Source organism: Beta vulgaris, chromosome 3 (genome assembly GCF_026745355.1).
Source record: "Beta vulgaris subsp. vulgaris cultivar EL10 chromosome 3, EL10.2, whole genome shotgun sequence".
Taxonomy (NCBI): domain Eukaryota; kingdom Viridiplantae; phylum Streptophyta; class Magnoliopsida; order Caryophyllales; family Amaranthaceae; genus Beta; species Beta vulgaris.
In genome coordinates, this window is record NC_079204.1 from 8,701,097 (window position 1) to 8,724,118 (window position 23,022).

Sequence of the window (23,022 nt, forward strand, 5' to 3'; positions counted from 1 at the left end):
GCAAAACTAGCGGTTCTAGCACTGTTAGCGGTTCTAGTAGCGGTAGCTGTTGGGGGTAGCTGCTAGCTGTCAGCGATCAGCGATTGAATTAGTTGTTTAATTAGAAGTGTTTGGCAAAAGTAATTGTTGGAATTGTAAAAGATAAAAAATTTAGTTAATTATTCTACCTTATGCTAATATATAGGGTTTATTTGCTAGATCGCTACCTCTAAATCTCAAACGTTACTTGTAGTAACGTTCCACAACCGCTACTCATAATTTACTCCAACTGCTACCCACTACTACAACCACTACCTTACCAAACACTCATAATTTTCTTAAGTAGCGTTTCAATCTTGTCCAAGCGCTAACCGCTACCTCAAACGCTAGTGCCAAACAGGGCCTAAAACCGCTACTACGAATAGCGGTTTACCCTTATAAGCCGCTACTCAAAGTAGTGGTTATTGTAAAAATAAACCGCTATTTGAAGTAGCGATTAATATTAATTGACCGCGACTTCAAGTCGCGGTTTACTGGCCCCTGAACCCCCAGTCCATAGCTTGGCGATGAGTGATATAAACCGCTATTTCAAGTAACGGTTCATTAATGAAAACCTCTACTCCAAGTAGCGGTTTTACAGAAATCCCCAACTCCCCCTATTATGGGGAAGCAGCACTGATCGGGGTTTTTTTGTACATAAACCGCTATGTGTAATAGCGGTTTATATATGCCAGAGTTCGATATGTGCTTACAACATTTTGCCCAGGTATATATAAACCGCTACTTGAGATAGCGTTTTATGTGTATAAACCGCTACTTAAAGTAGCGGTTTATTTTTAAAAAAAAAAGTTTTTCGCATGTCGTCCTACACCGGATTGTTATCCCTAGCCGTAGGATACCAACCCCCCTTGTGGCTTCACCCCTGTTTGTTGGTTTTGAATCATTTTCTAGATGTTATGAGACTCAAAATCAATGAACTAATTTTTATTTTAAAAAAAGACCAAATCGTCTTTAAAAATTAGGTATTTAAGAAACTTTACCACCTAAATTAGCCGAAATCCACTCCCAACTCGAATCCTTTTGATATTATTGGCATGTTTGGCAAAACTAGCAGTTCTAATAGCTGTTAGCGGTTGCAGTAGCTGTAGTTGTTGGGGGTAGCTCCTAGTTGTCTACTAGTAGCTGTCAACGATTAGCGATTAAATTAGTTGTTTAATTAGAAGTGTTTGGCAAAAGTAGCTGTTGAAATTGTAAAAGACAATAAATGACATTTATTCTAAAAGGAAATTAACTACAACAATTTCATATGTTCATTCAATAGTTAAATTCAATATTTAATTTTTAAAGAAGTTACACAAAAAGAAATGTACGACTTTTTAATTGCTCAAAGAAATGTATATATCTACGAAAATATTCAACACTCGAAAAATTTATATTACCAAGTTTAACTAAAATACTTATAAAATATCTTATCTATAAAATATATATTTAAATTACATCTCCGCTATTGTAAAACAAACATTGAATTGCCATAAAATAAAACAATTAATAAACAGTAAAAGGAAAAAGAAATAAAAAACATTGATCAATAATTCTACCTTATATTATTATATAATGTTTATTTGCTAGACCGTTTCCTCTAAATCTCAAACGTTGTTACGTCCCACAACCGCTACTCATAATCTACTTTAATGGCTACCCGCTACTACAAGCGCTATCTTCCCAAATACTCATAATTTTCTTAAGTAACATTTTAATCTTGTCAAACCGCTAACCGCTACATCAAACGCTAGTATCAAACAGAGCCTATGTCCACAACTTGCAAGTTGCAACAGCTAGCAAGCAGCACGGAAGCTAATCAGCCAAAAGTTGCAGCAACCCACATTTTAAGGCTTAAATGCACTTGACACCAAATATACCAACGGTAAGTTGCAGCTAACTCATACCTAAATCAACTCCTCTCTTCTCTAAACTCTACTACTAGTATTATCAACAAAAACAAGCAAACAATAAACTTTAAAACCCACCTTCACTTTCTCTCTCCTCCCTCACAGAGAAAACAGAACCTCTGAAAAGAGTAAGTCCTAAAGATTTCAGCTTTTTCCCCAATTTCTCTCATAAGGGCTTTCCCTCTTTTGCTACTTCTCTCTCTCTCTTCGCCGCCACCCTCCATTGCCGTTGATTTGGTACTTACTCATTTTCTCTCTCTAGATTCATTTATTTCGATATATTCGATATATATGTGTTTGTTTGTACTTTTTACAAGCAACTTTTGAAATTATTTATTTTTATATAGAGTGTTTATTTTTTGAGCTGAATCTCAATACTTTAGCTTGCTTTTTCAGTTGGGGTTGGAAAAGTAGAGAAATAAAATTCAAAATAAAAGAACCCCATTTTGATTTCTATAGTTTCTGATGCAACTAGATTGCTCAATTCTGAATAATAGATGGGTAGTAATAACATTGAGAGATTGTTTTCAGCTAGAAAATCACTAAATTTGAGCTCAGAAAAGTCTAAAACTTTAGGGTTAGCTTTAGAAAAAGCTGGGCCTAGATTGGAGGAAATTAACCAGAGGTTGCCTTCACTTGAGGCTGCTGTTAGACCTATCAGGGCTAATGAGGATGCCCTTGTGTCTGTTGTGGGCCACATTGACCGCGCTGTCGGCCCTGCTGCTGCCGTGCTGAAGGTGTTTGATGCTGTACACGGCCTTGAGAAGTCGTTGTTGTCGGACTCGAGGAATGATCTTCCGGGGTATTTGGCAGTGCTCAAGAGACTCGAGGAGGCGTTGCTGTTTTTAGGAAATAATTGTGGGTTGGCCATTCAATGGCTGGAGGATATAGTTGAGTATTTGGAGGATAATGTGCTTGCTGATGAGCGGTATCTTTCAGAATTGAAGACGTCTTTGAAGGGTCTTAGAGAGTTTCAGAATGATGGGGGTAATGTTTCCCTTGATGGAGGATTACTGGAAGCGGCCTTAGATAAGTTGGAGAACGAGTTTCGTTGTTTATTGACTGAAAATAGTATCCCGCTTCCTATGTCTTCTGTTGATGATCAAGCTTGTATTGCCCCATCTCCTCTTCCTGTAGCAGTGATTCAGAAGCTTCAAGCGATTCTTGGGAGGTTGATTGCTAATAAAAGACTTGATAATTGCATATCGATATACGTTGAGGTCCGAAGCTCGAATGTGCGGGCGAGTTTGCAGGCTCTTAACTTGGATTATCTTGAGATTTCAGTATCCGAGTTCAATGATGTACAGAGCATAGAGGGGTACATAGCTCAGTGGGGGAAGCATTTGGAGTTTGCTGTGAAGCATTTGTTTGAGGCAGAGTACAAGTTATGTATTGATGTATTTGAGAGGATTGGCTTGGATGTGTGGATGGGTTGCTTTGCTAAAATTGCAGCTCAGGCTGGAATTTTGGCCTTCCTTCAATTTGGGAAGACTGTGACTGAGAGCAAGAAGGACCCAATTAAGCTTCTAAAGCTGTTGGATATTTTTGCTTCTTTGAACAAACTTAGGCTGGACTTTAACCGGCTGTTTGGTGGCGCAGCTTGTGCTGAAATCCAAAATTTGACCAGGGATCTTATCAAGAGGGTCATTGAGGGCGCATGCGAGATCTTCTGGGAACTTCTGGTTCAAGTTGAATTGCAGAGGCAGACACCACCACCTATTGATGGGAGTGTTCCAAGGCTGGTGAGTTTTGTTACTGAATACTGCAATAGATTGCTTGGGGATGATTATAAACCACTTTTAACTCAGGTTCTAGTCATTCAACGGAGTTGGAAAAATGAAAAATTCCAAGAGAGGCTTCTAGTTAATGCCATTCTCGAAATACTTAAAGCAATTGAACTGAACTTAGAGGCATGGTCCAAGATGTATGAGGATACCATCCTTTCATATCTTTTCTTGATGAACAACCACTGGCATTTATACAAGCATTTAAAGGGAACAAAGATTGGGAGTTTGTTAGGGGATACCTGGTTAAAAGAACATGAACAGTACAAGGAATACTATGCTGCTATTTATTTGAGAGAAACGTGGGGGAAGCTTCCCACTTTGTTGAGCAGGGAAGGTCTGATCCTTTTCTCAGGTGGTCGTGCTACTGCTCGTGACCTTGTCAAGCGGCGTCTGAAAAAATTCAATGAGACTTTTGATGAAATTCACAAGAAGCAGTCCGGCTGGGTTGTGTCAGATAAGGAGTTGAGAGAGAAAACATGGCAGCTTATTGTACAAGCAATTGTGCCTGTATACAGGAGCTACATGCAGAACTACGGTCCTTTGGTTGAACAAGATTCAAGTTCCACTAAGTATGCAAAATACACAGCACAGTCTTTGGAGAAAATGATTACATCCTTATTTCTTCCAAAACCAGGCAGATTTAACAGCTTTAAAGGAAGGCAGTTTAGTGGAAAGTTTAATAATGTCCCAGCAGACCAACATCAACCATCTCCTACTGGTTCAAAATAATATGTATGCTTTATTATTTGTGTCAGCTTAACAGCCAGTCCTCAAGTGTCAATCAAGTATGCAAAGGCTGATCTTTGTATATAACTCATATCCTCGGAGGTCTTAGTTTTGCACTCTGTTATGGCCCGGGATAACTGCTTGCCTACAAGGGTTACTGCCAGTTCCAAGCGCGGAGAGATTATGACACTGTTGAGGCTAACAGGGATAGGGCCAGGCAAGTAAATTACTACCTTCGCCTTCTTCATTGGAGGTAGTATAATGTATAATTTTGTCAAGGGTATTTAAGGTACTTCCAACATTAGCTAAATTATCATCTGGAGAAAGTGTCTGGGGCAGGACCTTGATGTACACCCCTCCCCCAATTAGGATCATTAAGTGTATTAGACAAATGAATTGATATAAAACTAATAATAGAACATTCATTTAGTAATTGCCTGCTAAATTTCTGTACGCATTCTGATCGCCTTGGCTAGATGTTGGCGTAGAGATATGAAGTCGGTCCACTGATTTGCTGCTATCCCAAAACGCTCGTCTTTGGAGCTCTGATTGTGTATGTATGTATTCAATGTTACTAAACGTTAGATTGATTTAGGGAACTTATAGATTGATCAAACAGAAAACAAAATGGGAAGTTAGGTTCTGATGTTCTTGGGTTCTGCTTGTGGTAGGCGGAAAAAAGAAGAAGAGAAAAATCAAAAGTGAAACTTGTAGTTGTAGAGACAACATGTGCAGATTTCCAAGTGAAATTCATTGCATATGTCAACCACAAAGAATCATGTGCACTTCGTAAGTAGAATTCATTACATAACTCAATAACCATGTTGAGGAATTAACCAGGATTCTATTCAAACTAGCAATTCAACTACCTATTCGAATAGTTTGATTGCGAAGCTTCACACTTATTTATTCTTAAGAAATTAAGAAAGTGAATCTTGTGTAGGAACTAGGAAGTCCGTCTTCACTGATTCATAAGTACAACATAAGATCATTATCACATCATATGGTCTCTAAATGGCGCAAAAGAAAATGTTTGTTTAGAGCTGTGATAGACTCACTTATCATCTAATGTACGTATCTATACAATTGAACTAAATACGCGTAAATCATGGATGTTTTGGCCTAATAGGTAAGATTGAGGTGCTGTAAATGATAGGTCACAAGTTCGAATTCTCCCTCCCCTTTTTTGTACTGCCTTCGTAGCTCATATGGATCGAAAAAAACCTAAATATGTGCAGGACTGGAAATCGAATGTAAACATAACAGAGTTTTAAAATTTATACGTATAGTATTACAAGATTTACATCTGCCATAGGAATTAAATAAAATCGGATGACAAAGAGTTAGGCAGTTAATGAGCCAACCTCCTTTTTTTCCTTTGTGTAAGGTACAAAACTTATATGAACCTGGTTAATATTAAATAATGTGGACCTAATGTTAATTTATGTAATTTATGAAAAAAAAGCCACTATATATAATAATTAGATATAAAAGATGAGTAGAATATAGATTGTAAAGTTTAACTATGTGAAAAAAAAAGTTACGATGTCACAAAGTAAATTTTTTTATTATGATAAACTAATGTAAGAAAGGGTAATTATACTAAAAAAAAAAATCATTATGGTAGATAGTACTTGTATAGTGTAACTTAAGATTTTAAAGTGAGAATGATAAAATAAAACAGATGGAGTAATTGTATAGTGTAACTTAAGATTTTAAAGGGTTTACTATATGGAATAAAAGGTCATTATGTTAAATAAGTAGCTTTGGTTCGCAATAATATTATTGTGGACTAGGTCCACGCAAGACTAACTCGTTGCCCGTACATTCATCAACCACACGCTCAACCATCAAATCTTGCAGGAACTCTTGTCACCATCTAAGTTTATGCCCTGTTATTCAAAATATTCATAAACTAGCTTTTAACCCGTGCAAAAATGCACGGGAAGTTTATTTTTTGAGATAATTGTGTACATCAAATGTAATATCTGTAAATATTGTTGCAACATATTTTGAAGCACTTAAAGTTCGCATGCAATATAAATCATGAAAATCTGAGGTAAAAAAAATACATGTCAACAAAGTGGATGAAAATAAAAATTAATTATTGAGTAACATTAATAATAAGAGTATTTAACCAACATTCTGAAATACTTCTTTGTACACTACGTTCGTGGTAACATTTGATGTTCCACGTTCTTTATCAACTATTAAAATTTTCAAACCCTTCTTGCTAGTAACTCTTGATACGGCCACATAAAATTGTCTGTAGCTGAAAACAGACCGAGGAAGATATAGGCCAACATGCGAAAGTGATTGTCCTTGACTTTTATTGATTGTCATTAAGCACACAACCAAAGGGAATTGTCTCCGTTGGAACTTGATGGGAAATTTTGTTGAGTCTGACGAAGTCAGCGTCATTCGTGGAATGAAGACTTATTGCCCAAATTACTACCAGATACCACAATAGCCTCTATAATGCGATCGCCTAAGTGCTTAACGACCAATCTTGTGCCATTACATAGCCCAGAACTTTGATCAATATTCCTTAGGAGCATCACTGGTGCTCCAACCTTCAGTCGTATACTATGGTTTGGTAATCCTCCGCATTTAATTGTATTTAGGAACTCTGTTGAATACATCTCATGAATTCCAAAATTTCCTTCCTCCACTGAAATTGCATCTGAACTCAAGTAAGTTCTTTCTTCACCTGGCAATTGAGATAACACGTGATCGTTAACCGTCTCAGCAATTTCATTGGTTGGAGCAAGAATAGCTCTTTCTTGAAAATAACTTGGTTCCCAAATGTGATCCGCTATGTCAGGATATGTGCTTTCTACTATTGTCGCAATAGGGTCATGTCCCCCATCTACAAACATTTCACGGGGTATTTCAATATCGGCCTCACCATCATTTGGCCCTCCAACTTAGCCATCTCCAACATTGAGTATCCATTATGAAAATTCTCTAATTTCATCAACATTTTAATTACTTGAACCTGTTGTAAGGCGCATGTTCTTTGTCAGCCTAAGTACTCGGCAAAAGTCCCATAAGTAAGAACTATTTATTGCTGAGAAGACAATGTCTTGTCTGCTTCCTTTAGGCACCACGGGTAATATTTTTCTTAAATCACCAGCAAAAACTACAACCTTGCCACCAAATGTGATATCTTGATTTGCAGGATTCACAAACTGCATAACATCTTTAAACTCCTATCTAGAGCTTCAAAGCAGTATTTATGCATCATGGGAGCTTCATCCCATATGATTAACTTTGTCTTCATAAGGAGTCCGGTTAAGTCCGAGCCTGGCTTAATGCCAACACATGTTGAGTTCTCAGCAACATTTATTAACGGGAGTCCAAACCTAGAATGAGTAGTTCTTCCTCGCGCGCAGAAGCAATAAAGAAGCTATTCCGCTTGATGCGACTGGCAAAATGGTATCTCCTTTACGCCTTAATGAGGCACACAACAATCTCCAAAGATACGTCTTACCTGTTCCTCCGTATCCATATACAAAGAACACCCCTCCTTTTCCTCGTGATACAGCTGACATAATTTCATTGTAAATTCCACGTTGCTCAGTTGTTAATCCTTGAAACAGTCGCTGGAACTCCTCTTCTAACTTCCCTCGGTCATAGGAAAGCTCGTCCATTATCATTTTGTTTTGCCCGTCTTCTATGATAAGATCATTAGGATATGGCATTTCGCTGAATTTACGTAATGTGCTGCCATTGCTTTGTAGCTTAGCTTCAATGTCTGCTAGCGCAAAGTTTTGCAGTTTTTTTTCCACATCATCAAACTTTACAATCTATATTTACTCAGATATTATATCTATTTTTTTATAGTGACTTTTTTTTAATAAATAACATGAATTAGCATAGATCCATACGATTTTAGTGTGGGCCAAGTCCATATAATTTTTTTACACATTTGAATATCTGAAGTGGTAAGTTCTTTCCTTTAGTGAAAAAGAGTGAAATGGAAGCTAGTAAAATAGTGTTTATTTAAAGATTAACTTTGATTGTAAAAGTTATATTTTCTTATATTTGGACACAATCAAAATGCTTCAAATTTTGTATTCTCCATAAATAAGCATACCACTTTACTATAATGATGCTTCAAACAATTTGGCCCTTGGTTATAAAATAATGCTCTAAGTCCACTATGTGTTCTAACTTATTAATAAAAAATATCATACAATCTCTCTTATTACAACTACATACATCATCTTCTCCATAAATTGATTCTAAATCTCTCTCTACATACAATCTCTATCTATTACAACCCACGCCTAGATGATTCTAAAACTTATTAGAACCAAAACTATCTTATTACCGATTATTGCATACAACTTATCTACGTTTTTTTAGCAAATCTCTCTTAGCTACATTTTTTTTATACTTTAAACCTACAAATTATCCATCAAAATTATACTCCAAGTCATCGATTTTTGCATCAACAACAAATATAAAACTCATGCATGTGGGTTTCATGAAGAAATTAAGCCTTTGATCTCCATGTTCTTTGCATTTGAAGCATGGTTACTATAATTCCTTGATACAACCAAGGTGTAGAATCTTCGATCTACAAAGTGAAGAAGATTTAAAGACCGCATGCAAAACCGCAAATATATGGAGTTGATTTTTTTTTGAGGGGAATATATGGAGTTGATTGATATGGAGTTTGAAGAAATTTTCTAAATGGGTCAATATAGATTGAAATTATTTGGTAAGTTCATTTAAAAAAAATTTGCTTTTGACTAATTATGATGAAATTGAACTGATTTTATGTTTCCATGTATATATATATATATATATATATATATATAATATATATATATATATATATATATATATATATGAGTCATATACTCCCTCCGTTTCCTAAAGATCTTCCCACTTACTGTTCCTACAGATACCAAGGAAAATCAAGTTGTGTGGGGCATGGTGTGAGTAAAGTAGGAGAGAGAAAGGGGTTAAGATAAATAAACAAATAAAAGGGGTTAAAGTAGGAGAGAGAAAGGGAGTAAAATTGAATTAATAATGTAATGGTGGACCATATGATAGTGACATGAGGGGGTAATAGGGAAATTTGTTTTGCCAAATAAGGAATAAAGCAAAAGAGGGAAGATCTTTTGGAAACACCCTTAAACGGAAAGAGGGAAGATCTTTAGGAAAGGAGGGAGTAATTCTTAAAATTGATAATAGTGAGTGAGAAAAATCAATAATATAAGCTAAGGTTGGAATGAAATATCAATATGCCAATGTATTGAAAATTTTGTAATTTATTACAGTTAGTGAGTGAGAAATTTATTGAAAAAATTAAGATTCTAAGTTTTAACAGTTAGTGAAAATTAATTCAATATATTAGTAGTATAACTGTCAATTAGGAATTTAAAAATTACCCATCAAATAAAAAAATTTAGAATTAAGATTATTGAAATAAGGATGATTTCTACCGGTGAGTGACACAATAATTTTAAAGTTAGTAAAAAAAAATAGACAATATAAGTTTGTTCCATTGTTAAATATTTAGGGTTTTATGAATTTAAATTTTTTGTAGTAAACTTCATCTTTTTTGTTTTTGTTTACGGTAACGCCATTTTGTTTTTGTGCTAACATGGTAGTTTTATTTTTTTTATTTGAGATTCATTTGAATTTTTTTTATTTTTCGTGTAAAGAAAGAAGTGGAAGAAAATCAATTTATATTAGGGTGTGATTACATGAACATCTTATATAATAACATTTATTTTTTTGATAAGTTACATAAATGGTAATGTAAAATGGTAAGTTTTATCAATATTAATATTGTTTACTATTAGTTAGCAACTGTGCCGTAAATAATATGATTGTAAAGCAATTCCATTTGTTGAGTTAAACTTACCAAATTTATAAGATTGTAATTGATCCATTGTACACGTGGCACTAAAAGAATAAGAATAAGTATAGTGATGACATGTGGCAAAATGAGCATTAGCTTGACACATAAGCCAATTGAACCTTGTTTTATATATATATATAGATAACATTGCATTTGCATCATTAATTCTACGTTTACCAACAAAAACAAATTTCCAATCTAATGGAAAAGCAAAGTGGCACTTTCACTGAGGCATTTAGTAACAATGGTATCCGTATCATCAATAGAACACTGATCAAACATAAAATCTCTCTCACTAATAGCTTCAGATCTCAGCATATGAAAGACACAGAAGATTTAATCTCTCCATGAACACTGGTAGTTTCTCAGCCAACTCGAACAACGCAAAGACAGAGAGAATGATTATGCATTAAGCATTTAATATATACTACTATATCTAAAGGTTGGATTTTTGATTGTTTTGCGAGGTGGGTATCATTCAACTTGTGAGGTCACTTGAATAGTTGTGTTTAGGAAATTTTATTTGAAATAGAAGGTTTAGGAGTTGCAAATAAGATTTTTTTTTATTAGGAAAAATAATTGGTCCGAAAACCAACCCTTGTTTGGCTACTAGCATGCACGACACACCAGCTCAAAGGCTGGGTACAATGCTAAACAGGCTTGAAGATCCACTGCCACCACAAGAATTATCTCAACATATTGTTGGAGTGAGTATTCAAACCTTGGACAATGCCCTAGAATTTGGGTTGCTACTCCATTGAGCTACCACCTCTCCCACGGAATTGCAAATAAAATCGCTCTATGCAAAACATGGAATCTGGTGAGGAAGGGAGGTTGAAGGTGCAGATTGTTGTTTGTAGGTAGTCCAAGAAGGCGCGTAATATTGTTAATAAACATTATGCAATCAACTACAAGTATATTTTCTTCATCTCACTGAAATCTCCTATTCATGAGAAAGTTGGACAGTTCTTTCATGAACAAGACCAAAAAGAGGGAAAAAACGCCACAAATAAAGAAATGAAAACTGAAGAATATATGACAGAGAACCAGCAGAAGAGAGAACACGATCAAATTTCATTTTTCAAAAATGGAATTGATGACAAGTTGACAATGCAATATACCATTTATTCACACTTAATGCATTAAATCCTACAGCAGCTGATATTTTCCCTTCTAAATTCAGATTCAACCATCTTTAGTTATCCTGTTATATAAAAGTTTACAAAATCCATCAAACTGAAGCAGCTTGTGTTTCTGAACTACAGGCAATCTTCTGCTCCATCTTTCTGTTTTCTTATCCTTCTGAGGACCAACTACTTCTATGTCGTGTTCTTCTTCTATAACCTGAAACTTTTACTTATGCAATTCAAAATGTATTGGCTAGGAGGCAACCCTGCGTAAAGGACTTTAGAGAAAAGTACCAAGGCACTTTTCATCTTTCTTCTTTTGCAAAAACCATAAATAAGTGCCTCATATGCCGAAACATCCATGTGACAACCCTTGTCCACCATCATACTTATCATCTTCAGAGCATGACCATGCTCATTGATTTTGCACAAGTTGTCAACCGAATTTCTCTTCACTAATGTATCCCGAGAGATTCCCATTTTGGCCATCTCAGTATAGACAGACGATGCAGAATCAATGTCATTTTCCACGATATATCCGTCAATAATAAAATTGTAAGTAGTGAAGGATGGTGTGAAATTACCCCCCTCCGTGAACTTCTCCAACATCTTCCTCGCCTGAGATGTTTGGCCATTGTAGCACAGTCCACGAATGATAGTGTTGTATGTGTAAGCTATACAGAAAGTCCCTTGGTTCACCATTTCATCAAATACTTTGAGGGCTTTCTCCACCTCTCCCTTCTTGAAATAACCCTCCATTAAGATTGTATAGGTGATAGCATTGGGTTTAAAACCCTTGCCAACCATATCATCTGAAAAACCAACATTACTTTCCTTATATTTACCAAAATACTTGTAAGAAACTACACTTGGTATGCTTTTAGTTTCCACTATTTTTTCCCACAACCGCCGAGCTTTATCAACTTTACCCTCTGCGCAAAGCCATGCCATAAGAAAGTTATATGCAGCTCTTTTAATAACGCCAGAGTCAACTGCCGTTATAAGCTGTTCAAAAGCTCTCTCCCATGCCCGAGCATCCAAGAACCCTTTAATTAATAGAAAGGTTATATAAAGACTTGATTGAATACCCATTTTTATACATAGGTTGTAAAGCTTCAAGGCTTCTTCCACATTCCCCTTCTTACAGTATCCTCTGATTAACACCAAGAAAGCGAGCCTTATAGGAGAATGTCCATCCTTAATGATATTGGCAAATAAACTGGAAGCACTCTCCATATCACCCAATTCACAATATCCCTTCATTAAACTGGTTAAAACAACCATATACATCGGTCTCCCACACGAAATCATCTCATTCTTTACCCTCAAAGCTTCCACCATGTTCTTCTGCTGTACACACGCTTTAATAACATAGTTAAAGGTAGAAGAAGAGGGCACCCAATTCTTCTCTTTCATTTCCTTCAACAACTCACAAGCTGCATTTGAATCAGGTTTCTTACTAACAGCTTCAACAGCACGACTATATGTTTTTTCACCTAATTGAAACCCAATATCCTTAGATTTCCTAAACAATTGCTCCGCTTCGTCAAATTTCCTTCTTGTTAAACATGATCTCATCAATTTCCAAATGATCTTGACATCTCCAGTCATCCCTTTTGTAAACATATTATTAAGCAACTCCTCAACTTCATTAAACCTATTCATTTTAATCAATGCTAACAATAGAAAATTTGCAAATGATGTCCCTAAACACTTACCAAAATGATCAAGCATAAAATTAGAACAAACAATTGCATCATCTATTCTATCAGCATAAACAAAAGCATTCAACAAAGATTTAAAAGCTCGATCAGTAATACAAAACTCGAACCTCGCCGCGCTTTCCATCAGGCCTTGAATGACAATAGTAGCATCAGGGCAATGCTGACTTGACACCAATTCTCTCACTAATTTCTCCCCATTTTTACAATTCGAGCTTAACAAAATTTGAAACAAAAAATAGAAATATTCATCTCCTCCACTAAATCCACGTTGTTTCTCAACCCAATTGAAGTATTTCAGAGCAGATAAAGGGTGATTTTTTAAGCTCAAACAAACACTTACTACATTGGATTGAGAAAGAGAGGTGGAATCTTGATGATTTTGTGAGATGGGTATTTGCAAATTTCCAGCTTTGAGATTATCTGAATGTGGTAATTCATTTGGAATTATGGGTTTCTGGGAAATTAGAGGATCTACTGATGGTATATGGGTTTTCAGTTTCGAGAGTAAAATTGAGGTAAGAGAGGTTGAAGAAGAAGAGAAAGATTTGGTATGTAGTAGAAATGAAGAAATTGGCAAAGTTTTTGTCCATCTCATTTTCAGGATCTTCAAAACTTAATAGTTCCAATGAACCCTAATTTGCCATAACTGAAGGCAAAACACACTCAACCAGTAAATTTGCCAGTGAACCTTCATTGGGAGCGACCATGCGAACAACTATGCACCATTTTGTGCAAAATTGTGCAAAAAATTTAGGTATTAGTATGTGGAGCTTTTTGTTTGGAGCTTTTTGTTTTTAGAACTTACCAAATTATCATTTTTTAGCCCCTTTTGAAAATTTGTGGTAAGATAAATTTTCTCTGGACTCTCGTACAAGGTTACCCAGATGAAATTTTTTTATCTGAAAAACGACAACTTAGTAACTAAATAGTGTCACCAATAATTTTCACCCATTTCATCACAAATTAAGGAGAAAGCACGTCGTAATTAAAAAAAATGGTCCTATTTTGCTAAATTTTTCTTGATTAGGTGGAGAGGTTATACATTTTAATTTTAATTTTCAAAATTTCATTAACCAATTTTTTCAAAAAACGTTACCCCCTCCGTTTCACAATATAAGGCATGCACGAGGTTCGAGGTCGAACTTTGACCGTTAATTACTCTCAATTTATGATGATAAAAAAAAATTTAAAAATAATATTATCATAGTATTTTTCAAGACGAATCCAACGGTATAATTTTTATAATTTTTATTTATCGTATTTGAGAGATATTTGTGGTCAAAGTAAATTTTCGTAAAGCGTGAATGCCTTATATTTTGAAACACAAGGAGTAAAATTATGTATTTTACGATTTAAAACTCAAAATAATCAATTTTGAGTTTATGTGTGATTAAATTACTCAAAACATGACATGAGGTTCAAAAGGTGGAAAAAAAGAAAGAAAGTGGTGTCATAAGAAGTGAAAAAATCATTATAGGGATAAGTTATGGGTTTTTCGAGATTTATTTAGAAAATAGAGGAGTGTCTTAGGGAGTTAAACCCTCTTTTTTCCAAATTACCAATGTCATTAGTGTGAAATAAATCATGAATGTCTCATACATATGCACATCAAAGCATGTCATTGTAATTTTTGAGGAAAGTTACTTTCCAAAAATACTTGTTATTACAAAGAGTCAATATGAAATGCATCTCTTTGTATATTGTTGTTTGTGACAAATCTGTCAATTTTTTTTAAAAAATAAAATGTATTAGCAATCTCATAATTGTATTTTTCTTACAAGCGTTACACAAACATTAACCCAAGAATTTAGTTGGTTAAAATCTTGAAATGTGGTATCCAAAACCTAGGATCAAATCCTGTCATTATCGTCGACTATACACCATTAAAATATTGAAGTTTGTTTGCCAATTTGTTGTTGAGTCCACTTTACCTGTATTTCATCACTGTCCTAGTCCTACAAGAATATATCCATAGATTTTACTCATTGTTAAACGATAGTACGTATTATTCTGAAATCTGAACCATCTACTTGAAACATGTGGAACAGTATTAGCTTACTTCGTATAATCTCCTGCGCAAGACAACTGTAACAAGTATTGCCAAAATTTTCAAAATCTATTTATTTTCCTATCAGCTTCATGGAAATGAGTATTGCAAAACATATATGAAGCCGTAGTTCCAAGACTGGTTCCAGTTACAAATATTTGCACATAGAAACATATACAGCTTTTGGAGATGTTTTCAGTAACTAAAACCTCAGATTGAAAGCTTCTACTTAAATAAGCCACCTAATTTCAGCACCAGAAGCACAATTTATCACCAAATTTGAGCTAGCAATTCGAGTGCATATGCTTGTAATGGGATAAAAGAACGGCAAAAAATCACCATTATCGAATGTTGAGAAAGCATTGAGTGATTGAATCTTATGGAATCTGGCCATATCGAAAATTGTTTGCCATCGAGAAAGTATGAGAGGGAACTTTGGTAAATTTAATTGGTACGGGCCCTACACAATTCGTCCTCTCGAGTTGGTGGGAGAACAAGTTCTCTATTTAGCCTTGTCGAATCAGGGAACAGTACGATTAAGGCTTTCAGTGGCCCTGCAACAAAGTTACTTGAGAGAACGGTAAGCATCTCAGCTACGGGAAAGTACTGCGCCAATCAGGAGCGTTAATAAACCCCAGAAGAAACCTGAACACAAGTACGAAAATCAGCCTGCAATAGATCAACATTATAAAATTCTAGTAAAGAAATAGTACTTATCTGTCTGGATAATGCTTTCATATTACTAGATGTAATTACATAATGAAGGTGAAAACTAAATCTGGAGGGAGGCCAGCAAGCAGTAAGATATATGTTCCTCCATCCCTCATCTAAGGCGATTCTTATCGACCTCGCATGATGAAATATGTTTGTTTTCAAGACAAAGATAGAGTTCCATTAATGTTGTCTTTGATCATGAGTTTAAGGAAAGGAAAAACAAAGAAAGCCTTTTGTTATTGATACCTAAACTGAAAATACTTGCATTTATGGACATCTAAGCAAGTACAATATTTTAGCATAATTCACCAGATCAGGACAAATAAGGTGAGGAGGGGGGACAGAGGGTGATGGAAGAGTTGTAACTATGAGTTGAGAACAGCCTGAATCTAGCTATGTTTCGTTACACAACCTCACTACGCTACTTGGACTCTTCATTTCACCTCACATACTCATGTCACGTCCTCAACACTCCGACATGGATATGGACACGGACACTTTGAACTTCAAATTGGGCTAAAATCAGAAGATATTCATAAAATTTTCAAGTGGGATCCATGGGTACATATATGTGTCACACACAAGCACTCAGGTCTGAGTAACATAGGGAGTGTTTGGGTTGGGCGGAAAACATTTTCCTCAAAAAGTGGTTTTCCAATTTTCCTTTGGTTTGTAAAGGGTGGAAAATAATATTCCAAAGGTGGAAATTTTTTCATTTTTTTAAAAGGAATGACTGCCATATTTTCCACCCTAGTCTTCACTTTCCTTTTTCCTTCCTCCCAGCCATCCTCTCCCTTTCATTTCCAGACTTCATCTCCTCTCAAATTTTTCATCCAAACAATACAATTGAGTTTTCCTTGGAAAAACAGGAAACTCATTTTCCATTAGAGATGCTTTCTGTCCAACCAAACAAAGCCATAGAGTAAATCTACAAGGTACTACGACAGTCAAAACTGCAACATGAAAAACAAAAACCTCCTGAAGGCAGAAAAAACATATATCGCACCCTCCCTCAATGAATAATTGAATATGCCCATCTATCCAGACAAAACAAAGATTGCCCAATAGCTAAATAGTTGTCTAGAAAGATTGAATGATTAGAAAAGAGTACATAATCTCTAACATAAGTATAGATGACTACAAGAATATACCTTTTCTTCTGATTATACATACTTCACTGGTTACTTGTGCCTTTCAAGCAGATTGGAGTGCAGCACGTCAATAACTTCTCTCCATCTTCAACATTTCTCTTATCAGCCTACTCAAGTTTGCTGCTCCCCTTGAGTGTCCAATCTCCTTCTGCAAATTACTCACATTGTTATAATTTTGTTGAAAAAGGTGCATTATGATTCATCTGAAGTGGTTTTAGCTAGGAACTTGCAACATTTTGAATCAAACATAATCGCGTTCTCACATAAAAGTCACGAATCACAAATATCTTTAAACATGAGGAAACAAATACAGGACAGTGCTACTTCAACCACGCAATATCGCGGACTTATATATGGGGGCCCAGAAATATTCGACCAAAGGATTCATGAGTAGTACAAGAACCAGATGGAAACAATTATACACTGGAGTACTGGACAACACAAAATGGACCTTGACCAGCAGCAACACCTGTATAAATACAAGCCTGAATACCACTTCTCTAGTTTTCTGAGCAAAAATCAAGCATGAAGAAGAGAACTCTTAAGAGCACCACGCTTCAAGTCTGTGGTTTTACATAAGCTCACAAATAGAACTCATTCCCTCCAACATCAATTCCATGAAAAATGATTCGGAGTTCAGACATGTTACAGAGACAAAGCTTTAGCAACAACAGTGTCAGAGCTTTAATCCCATGAAAATGGGATCAGCTGCATGAGTCAAGATACAAAAACTACCACTAGTATCAAAGTCACAAGGATTATACATAAACTTGAAAAATTTGTTTAATCTTGTGATACAGTGTTGATCAACAGGGCAGCCAAAATTTTATGAATGATAAAAAAAGATGCGCTCATTTAAATGTAAATGCAGGGGATCTATGCAAAGACCACAGTGTTGCACTTTCAAATATCATAATCTAATACAGTTACACTGGCACACAAAACAAAAGTGCCATTAATTATCACATACAGGAATGTGGTGCAGGATCAGCATATATGAAAATGTCAGGGTAGTAAATAAGATAGGAGCTCCTAGATGGCAGGATAATATAGGATTTATTTGGTCCTAAGTCCTCACCCCCCAAAAAAGGCACCTCCTGGATTCCATCCAAAGATCAACTCTAGCCCCAAGGCATTAGGACCGTTGCGACTCCAAGAGGTAAAAGAATTTACCACAGCATAGATACCGACCATCAGGATGCTGACACCCAACCCATACTCAATAAAGGGGTCCAACTGAGGCTCCAAGATCAGTATTTAATGTATCACCTCATTGAAAGTAATCTCTCCATATAATATATATTTCTGCTGATATGTATTTAACAAGATACTAACTTTAACAAGTTTTAAGAATATGTAATTAAAGAAGACCTTACTCCAGGTACAAGGGGCCATTTTTAACAAGGAGCTTTCCTACAGCATTAGATTGATTAAGCTATGCTCTCACCAGATCAATACTTGAAAAATGGTTCTCTCAAACTAATATTGGAAAAGGATAGACCAAGGCTGCAGCATCAGCAAGTATATGGGTAAGATTCTTTGAAATGATTAGCAAAGAGCAGAATTTCTCCTTCAACCTTTATTTTATGCTTTGAACACCTCCCCCCAGAGAATAAAATAAGAAGGAATAACAAACTTTCAAATACCACATATAATGCGATGGTGCTAGAATACAAAGCTATAATAGAAAAACTGGTTTTGTTTCCTCTCTCACTTCCTCTTAGCATTTCATCAAGACAGAATACAAAAATCCCCCCAGAAAAGTAATAAGATGTTATTCTTGAGCATAGTAAGCAGGAAGCTTAAGCACATTACCTGTCAGAAAGTCGGCAAAAAGCTCATGCAACATAGAGCTTTGGGCCTCTTTGCAGAATATAGCCATGTGCCCATGTCCGATGGCTTAAGTAAGTAACTTCTTTGCTGATTGGTAACTTGGCTTAAAGTTTGCATTCATTAGAAAATCAAAAGTCATTTTATCTGGTGTAAGACCTTTCTCAAGCATTTCATCATACATTCTGAAAGCCTCAGGCAAATTACCCTCCCTAAAATAACCAGCAATCAAGGCATTATATATCAGAGAGTTCTGAGTCAACCCCTTCTCTTCCATCTCTTTGAACAAGTCACGTGCATTTTCCAGTTTGCCTTTCTTACATAAACCATTCACCAAAACCGTATATGTAATTTTGTCAGGTCTAATTCCTTTTGCTAGCATTTCGGCGTAAAATTCTAGAGCTGAAAGCAATTTACCTTCCTTTAGAAGTCCATCTATCAAAGTCGTATATGTTTTCAAATCACAGATAATCCCTTGTTCAGTCATTTTCTCATGATATGAAAGAGCTGCCTCCATGTTATTCAGATTAATGTAACCACGGATCATGGTATTATAAATATTTATGTTTGGAGCCAACCCTGCTTCACACAGCTCATGAAAAACTCTACAAGCACTTTCCATGTCCCCTCTTTTGCAAAAACCATTGATAAGCGTGCCATATGCAGCAACATCCAATTTAACACCCTTGCTTATCATTTCCTTTTGCATTTCCAAAGCAAGATCAATATTATTGCTCTTACAGAACGCATCCATCAAAATTGTGTATGTAGAAACATTTGGAGAGAATCCTTTCTCACCCATCTCATTATAAACAGACAATGCAGTATCTAGATGGCCCTCCTTAATTAATCCATCAACAATTATATTGTAGGTCATGCAAGACGGTATGAACTTATATTTCTTCATGAAATTCTCTAGCGTGCTCCTTGCATGAGATGTTTGGCCATGTCTGCACAATCTAGAAATGATTGTATTGTAGGTATAATCCGTACAATCAACCCTTTGTTTCACCATCTCATCGAACAAGTTTAGGGCTTTCTCCACCTCACCAATCCTGAAATGCCCGTCCATCAAAACTGTAAAGGTGACAACATTGGGTTTAAAACCCTTAGCAATCATCTCAACGTACAAGCTATGTGCCATAGTGACATTTCCTTTCTTACAGTAGCCAAGTATAAGGTTGTTATAAGTATATAGATCAGGTTTGATTCCACATTTTACCATCTTACCCCATAGATGCCAAGCTTCGTCCACATTACCATCTCTACAGAGCCACGACGTTAAAGTATTAAATGAAATAACATCAATTAAACCAGATTCTGCCGCCTTGTTAAACAGCTCATAGGCTTTCTCTAATAACTGAGCTTTTAAACACCCCTTAATCAATGAATTAATATTATACACACTAATTTCAATACCATTTTCAGTCATTTGGTCATATAGCTCAAATGCTTGTTCCATACTGCCCTTTGCACAGCATCCATCAATTAAAACTGAATAAGTGACTCGATTAGGAGAAAGTCCCCACTCAGCTAGTTTCACAAACAAACCTAGAGCACTCTCCAAATCACCAGAAACACAACATCCTTTCATCAAGGTTGTCGCAACCACCAAATTCATTGGTCTCCCACAAGAAACCATTGCATCTTTCAACCTCAAAGCTTCCATCATATTCTTCTGCTTCACACAGGCAACTATAGCTTTGGTGTAAATACCCTGAGAGGGCACCCAACCCTTGTCTTTCATCTCCATCAATAGCTCACAAGCCGCCTTCGTATCAGGTTTTAAACAAAGAGCTCCAACAGCCCAAGTATACGCGGCAGGATTTAATTTGACTCCCTTATCCCTAGCTATCCTAAAATATCGCTCCACCTCCGTACATTTCCCATCTTTCGAACAAGCTCCCATCATCATACCAACGGTATCACCATTTCCAACAATCCCTTTACCAAGCACCTTATCATACAACTCCACAGCTTCCTTAGTCATATTGTTTACAAGCAACACACGTAAAAGAACAGTTAAATATGACACCATGAAATGAATGTTGTTCTCAAACATCCAATCAAAACAACAAATTGCATCCTCAATTCTTCTAGCATTAATATAACCATACAACAAGTAATTAAAAACCCTTGAATTCAAAGCAAAATCAAACCTTTTGGAGCAATCATTGAGGCCTTGAATTACAGTGGTAGAATCAGGGAATTTCTGGCTTGAAACCAATTGCTTCACTGCACTTTTCTGACCTTTTAAACCCATTAAATTGTAAAGCAACACAAAAGAATCAACCCCAACACTAAACTCTGGTTGTTTCTCAGCCCATTCTAAGTACTTTGAAGCTGAAGGCCCAATTTTTATGCTTGATAAACTGTTTATTACATCAGATTGAGAAAGATTTGTGGGATTTTGTGAGATGGGTATTTGAGAATTTGCCTCTTTTAGATCAGTTGAGTTTGCTGATTGATTTGGAAATGAAGATTCTGGAATTTGTTCTAAGATTGGTTGCTGGGAAGTTAAGGGTTCTGATAATGAGGAGAAAGTTGATGAAGATTGAGAGAATTGTTTGTGGATTGTTGAAGAACGGAAATGGTGTGAGGAAATAGGCAGACATTTCGCTAAAGTTTTCATCTTTCAGATGATTTTTGGGCAATGGAGGAAGAAATTGATTCCAGTGAAGTGAACCCTATGTTTTATGCAGCACAGTTTATGCTATTCAGTGTTGGGTTGTGTCGTCACTCGTAATGGACCGGATCTACGAAGTAAATTTTTTTTTTTTTTTGGACTTACAAACCCTTAACAGTTATAGTTCGTTTTGTTGTCAAATGAAACTTCGGGGCTTCTTTTCCGACCTTGACTCAGAGTCTGTTCTCTTCGGCATAAAACAGCTGAACTGAATTGAATTGAACTGAAATGAATAGTGATATGTGAGAGTAAAAGTATTGTCAAGAGCTGAATTGAATTGAACTGGTCTGAACTGAAATGAAATGAAATGAATTGAACTGGACTGAACTGAAAATAAGCTGGGGAGAACAAGCCCTCATCTTTTTCCTCTTTATCTCCTCTATTTGCACTCTTATTTCCTTTTAGAATTATTAATCTAACAAATTCCTCAATTCTATATAAAATAAAATCCAAAGTCATAAAATCATTGATCAAAAAAATTATAATTTATTTCTAGTCCTCAAATTGCTAAAATGATGTTCTAAATGTGGGTCAATAACGGAAAAAAGGTACGAGGTTTTATTTTGCAAAGAAGTTGAAGTTAAAGGTGATAAGTAACAAAAGTAAAACTTTTATAAGGTTGTTTTCCAATGGACATTTTAAAGTTTTTTTTTTTTTACAAATTTTTCTTTTTAAATAGAGGTAAGCATAAATCCCTTGTGCTGCCCTTGCACAAGACCCCGGTCTAGAAGCCCATTATAAACCAAACCCTCCAACCCCCAACACCCCTTAAATTCGAAGCAAATGTTTGAGGTAGGAACTGAAACCATACTTTGCTAAGAAAGATGGAAAAACTCACCCCTTGAAACCCTAATTCCTGAATCTACAAAGTAATAAAGGAAAGAATTTAGGCTCTCTCCTCCTAACCGTAGTTTCCCTTGCACATGACCCCGTCTAGAAGCTCATTATAAGCTAAATACCCTCCAATTCCAAACACTCCTTAAATCCCAAGCAAATGCTTGAAGTAGGAACTGAACCCTATACTTCGCTAAGAAAAATGGGAAAGCTCACCCCTAGAAATCCCAATTCCTAAATCTACGAAGTAATAGATAAACAAATTTAGGCTCTCTCCTCCTCAACGTATTTTCATATTCTACCTACCTTTTCTATTTGCCTCAATTTTCTTTTCAAATTGTCTAGTTTGCAATAAAAAAAGTTTGACTATGATGGTTCTCTATTTTATAGGTTGTACTATTTTTCTTTCACAACAACTTCACGAAACACACGATTAAAAAAAGCGGTTCATCCTTCATGGAGTTAGCAAAAAAGCGATTTATCCTTAATCAGACTCAAATTGTTTTAACTAGAACTGGACTAGATTATATTTCTCATGCTCACACAGAACTATCTTTTCCTTAAATCTGATCAGATTTGAGTCGGAA

General features: G+C 35.8%; 5 protein-coding genes across 7 annotated transcripts in view; 2 read left to right on the forward strand and 3 right to left on the reverse strand.

Annotated features, from left to right (window-relative positions):
- The first annotated feature begins 1,879 nt into the window (after nt 1–1,879).
- LOC104888558 (exocyst complex component EXO70A1) lies at nt 1,880–4,874 on the forward strand. The gene has a single exon (XM_010673578.4). It carries the CDS (start codon nt 2,426–2,428, stop codon nt 4,442–4,444), a length of 2,019 nt encoding a protein of 672 aa, XP_010671880.2. The 5' UTR covers nt 1,880–2,425; the 3' UTR covers nt 4,445–4,874.
- LOC104888565 (heavy metal-associated isoprenylated plant protein 39) overlaps nt 2,029–23,022 on the forward strand; it is a 66,365-nt gene continuing 45,371 nt past the window's right edge. For all 3 annotated transcript variants that reach the window (XM_057393552.1, XM_057393554.1, XM_057393553.1), the window contains exon 1: nt 2,029–2,032. The gene's annotated coding sequence lies outside the window, so the exon portion shown is untranslated. The remainder of the gene's footprint in view (nt 2,033–23,022) is intronic.
- LOC104905551 (uncharacterized) lies at nt 6,859–8,145 on the reverse strand. Its single transcript, XM_057393290.1, has 2 exons — nt 7,935–8,145; nt 6,859–7,367 (listed from the first exon to the last, which is right to left on the reverse strand). The coding sequence occupies exons 1-2, from the start codon at nt 8,143–8,145 to the stop codon at nt 6,859–6,861; spliced, it is 720 nt and encodes a 239-aa protein (XP_057249273.1).
- Nucleotides 11,660–13,768, reverse strand: LOC104888559 (pentatricopeptide repeat-containing protein At3g54980, mitochondrial). Its single transcript, XM_010673579.3, has one exon. It carries the CDS (start codon nt 13,766–13,768, stop codon nt 11,660–11,662), a length of 2,109 nt encoding a protein of 702 aa, XP_010671881.2.
- Nucleotides 15,322–21,750, reverse strand: LOC104888561 (pentatricopeptide repeat-containing protein At3g54980, mitochondrial). Its single transcript, XM_010673580.4, has 3 exons — nt 18,901–21,750; nt 17,086–17,233; nt 15,322–15,865 (listed from the first exon to the last, which is right to left on the reverse strand). The coding sequence occupies exon 1, from the start codon at nt 21,545–21,547 to the stop codon at nt 18,986–18,988; it is 2,562 nt and encodes an 853-aa protein (XP_010671882.2). The 5' UTR covers nt 21,548–21,750; the 3' UTR covers nt 15,322–15,865; nt 17,086–17,233; nt 18,901–18,985.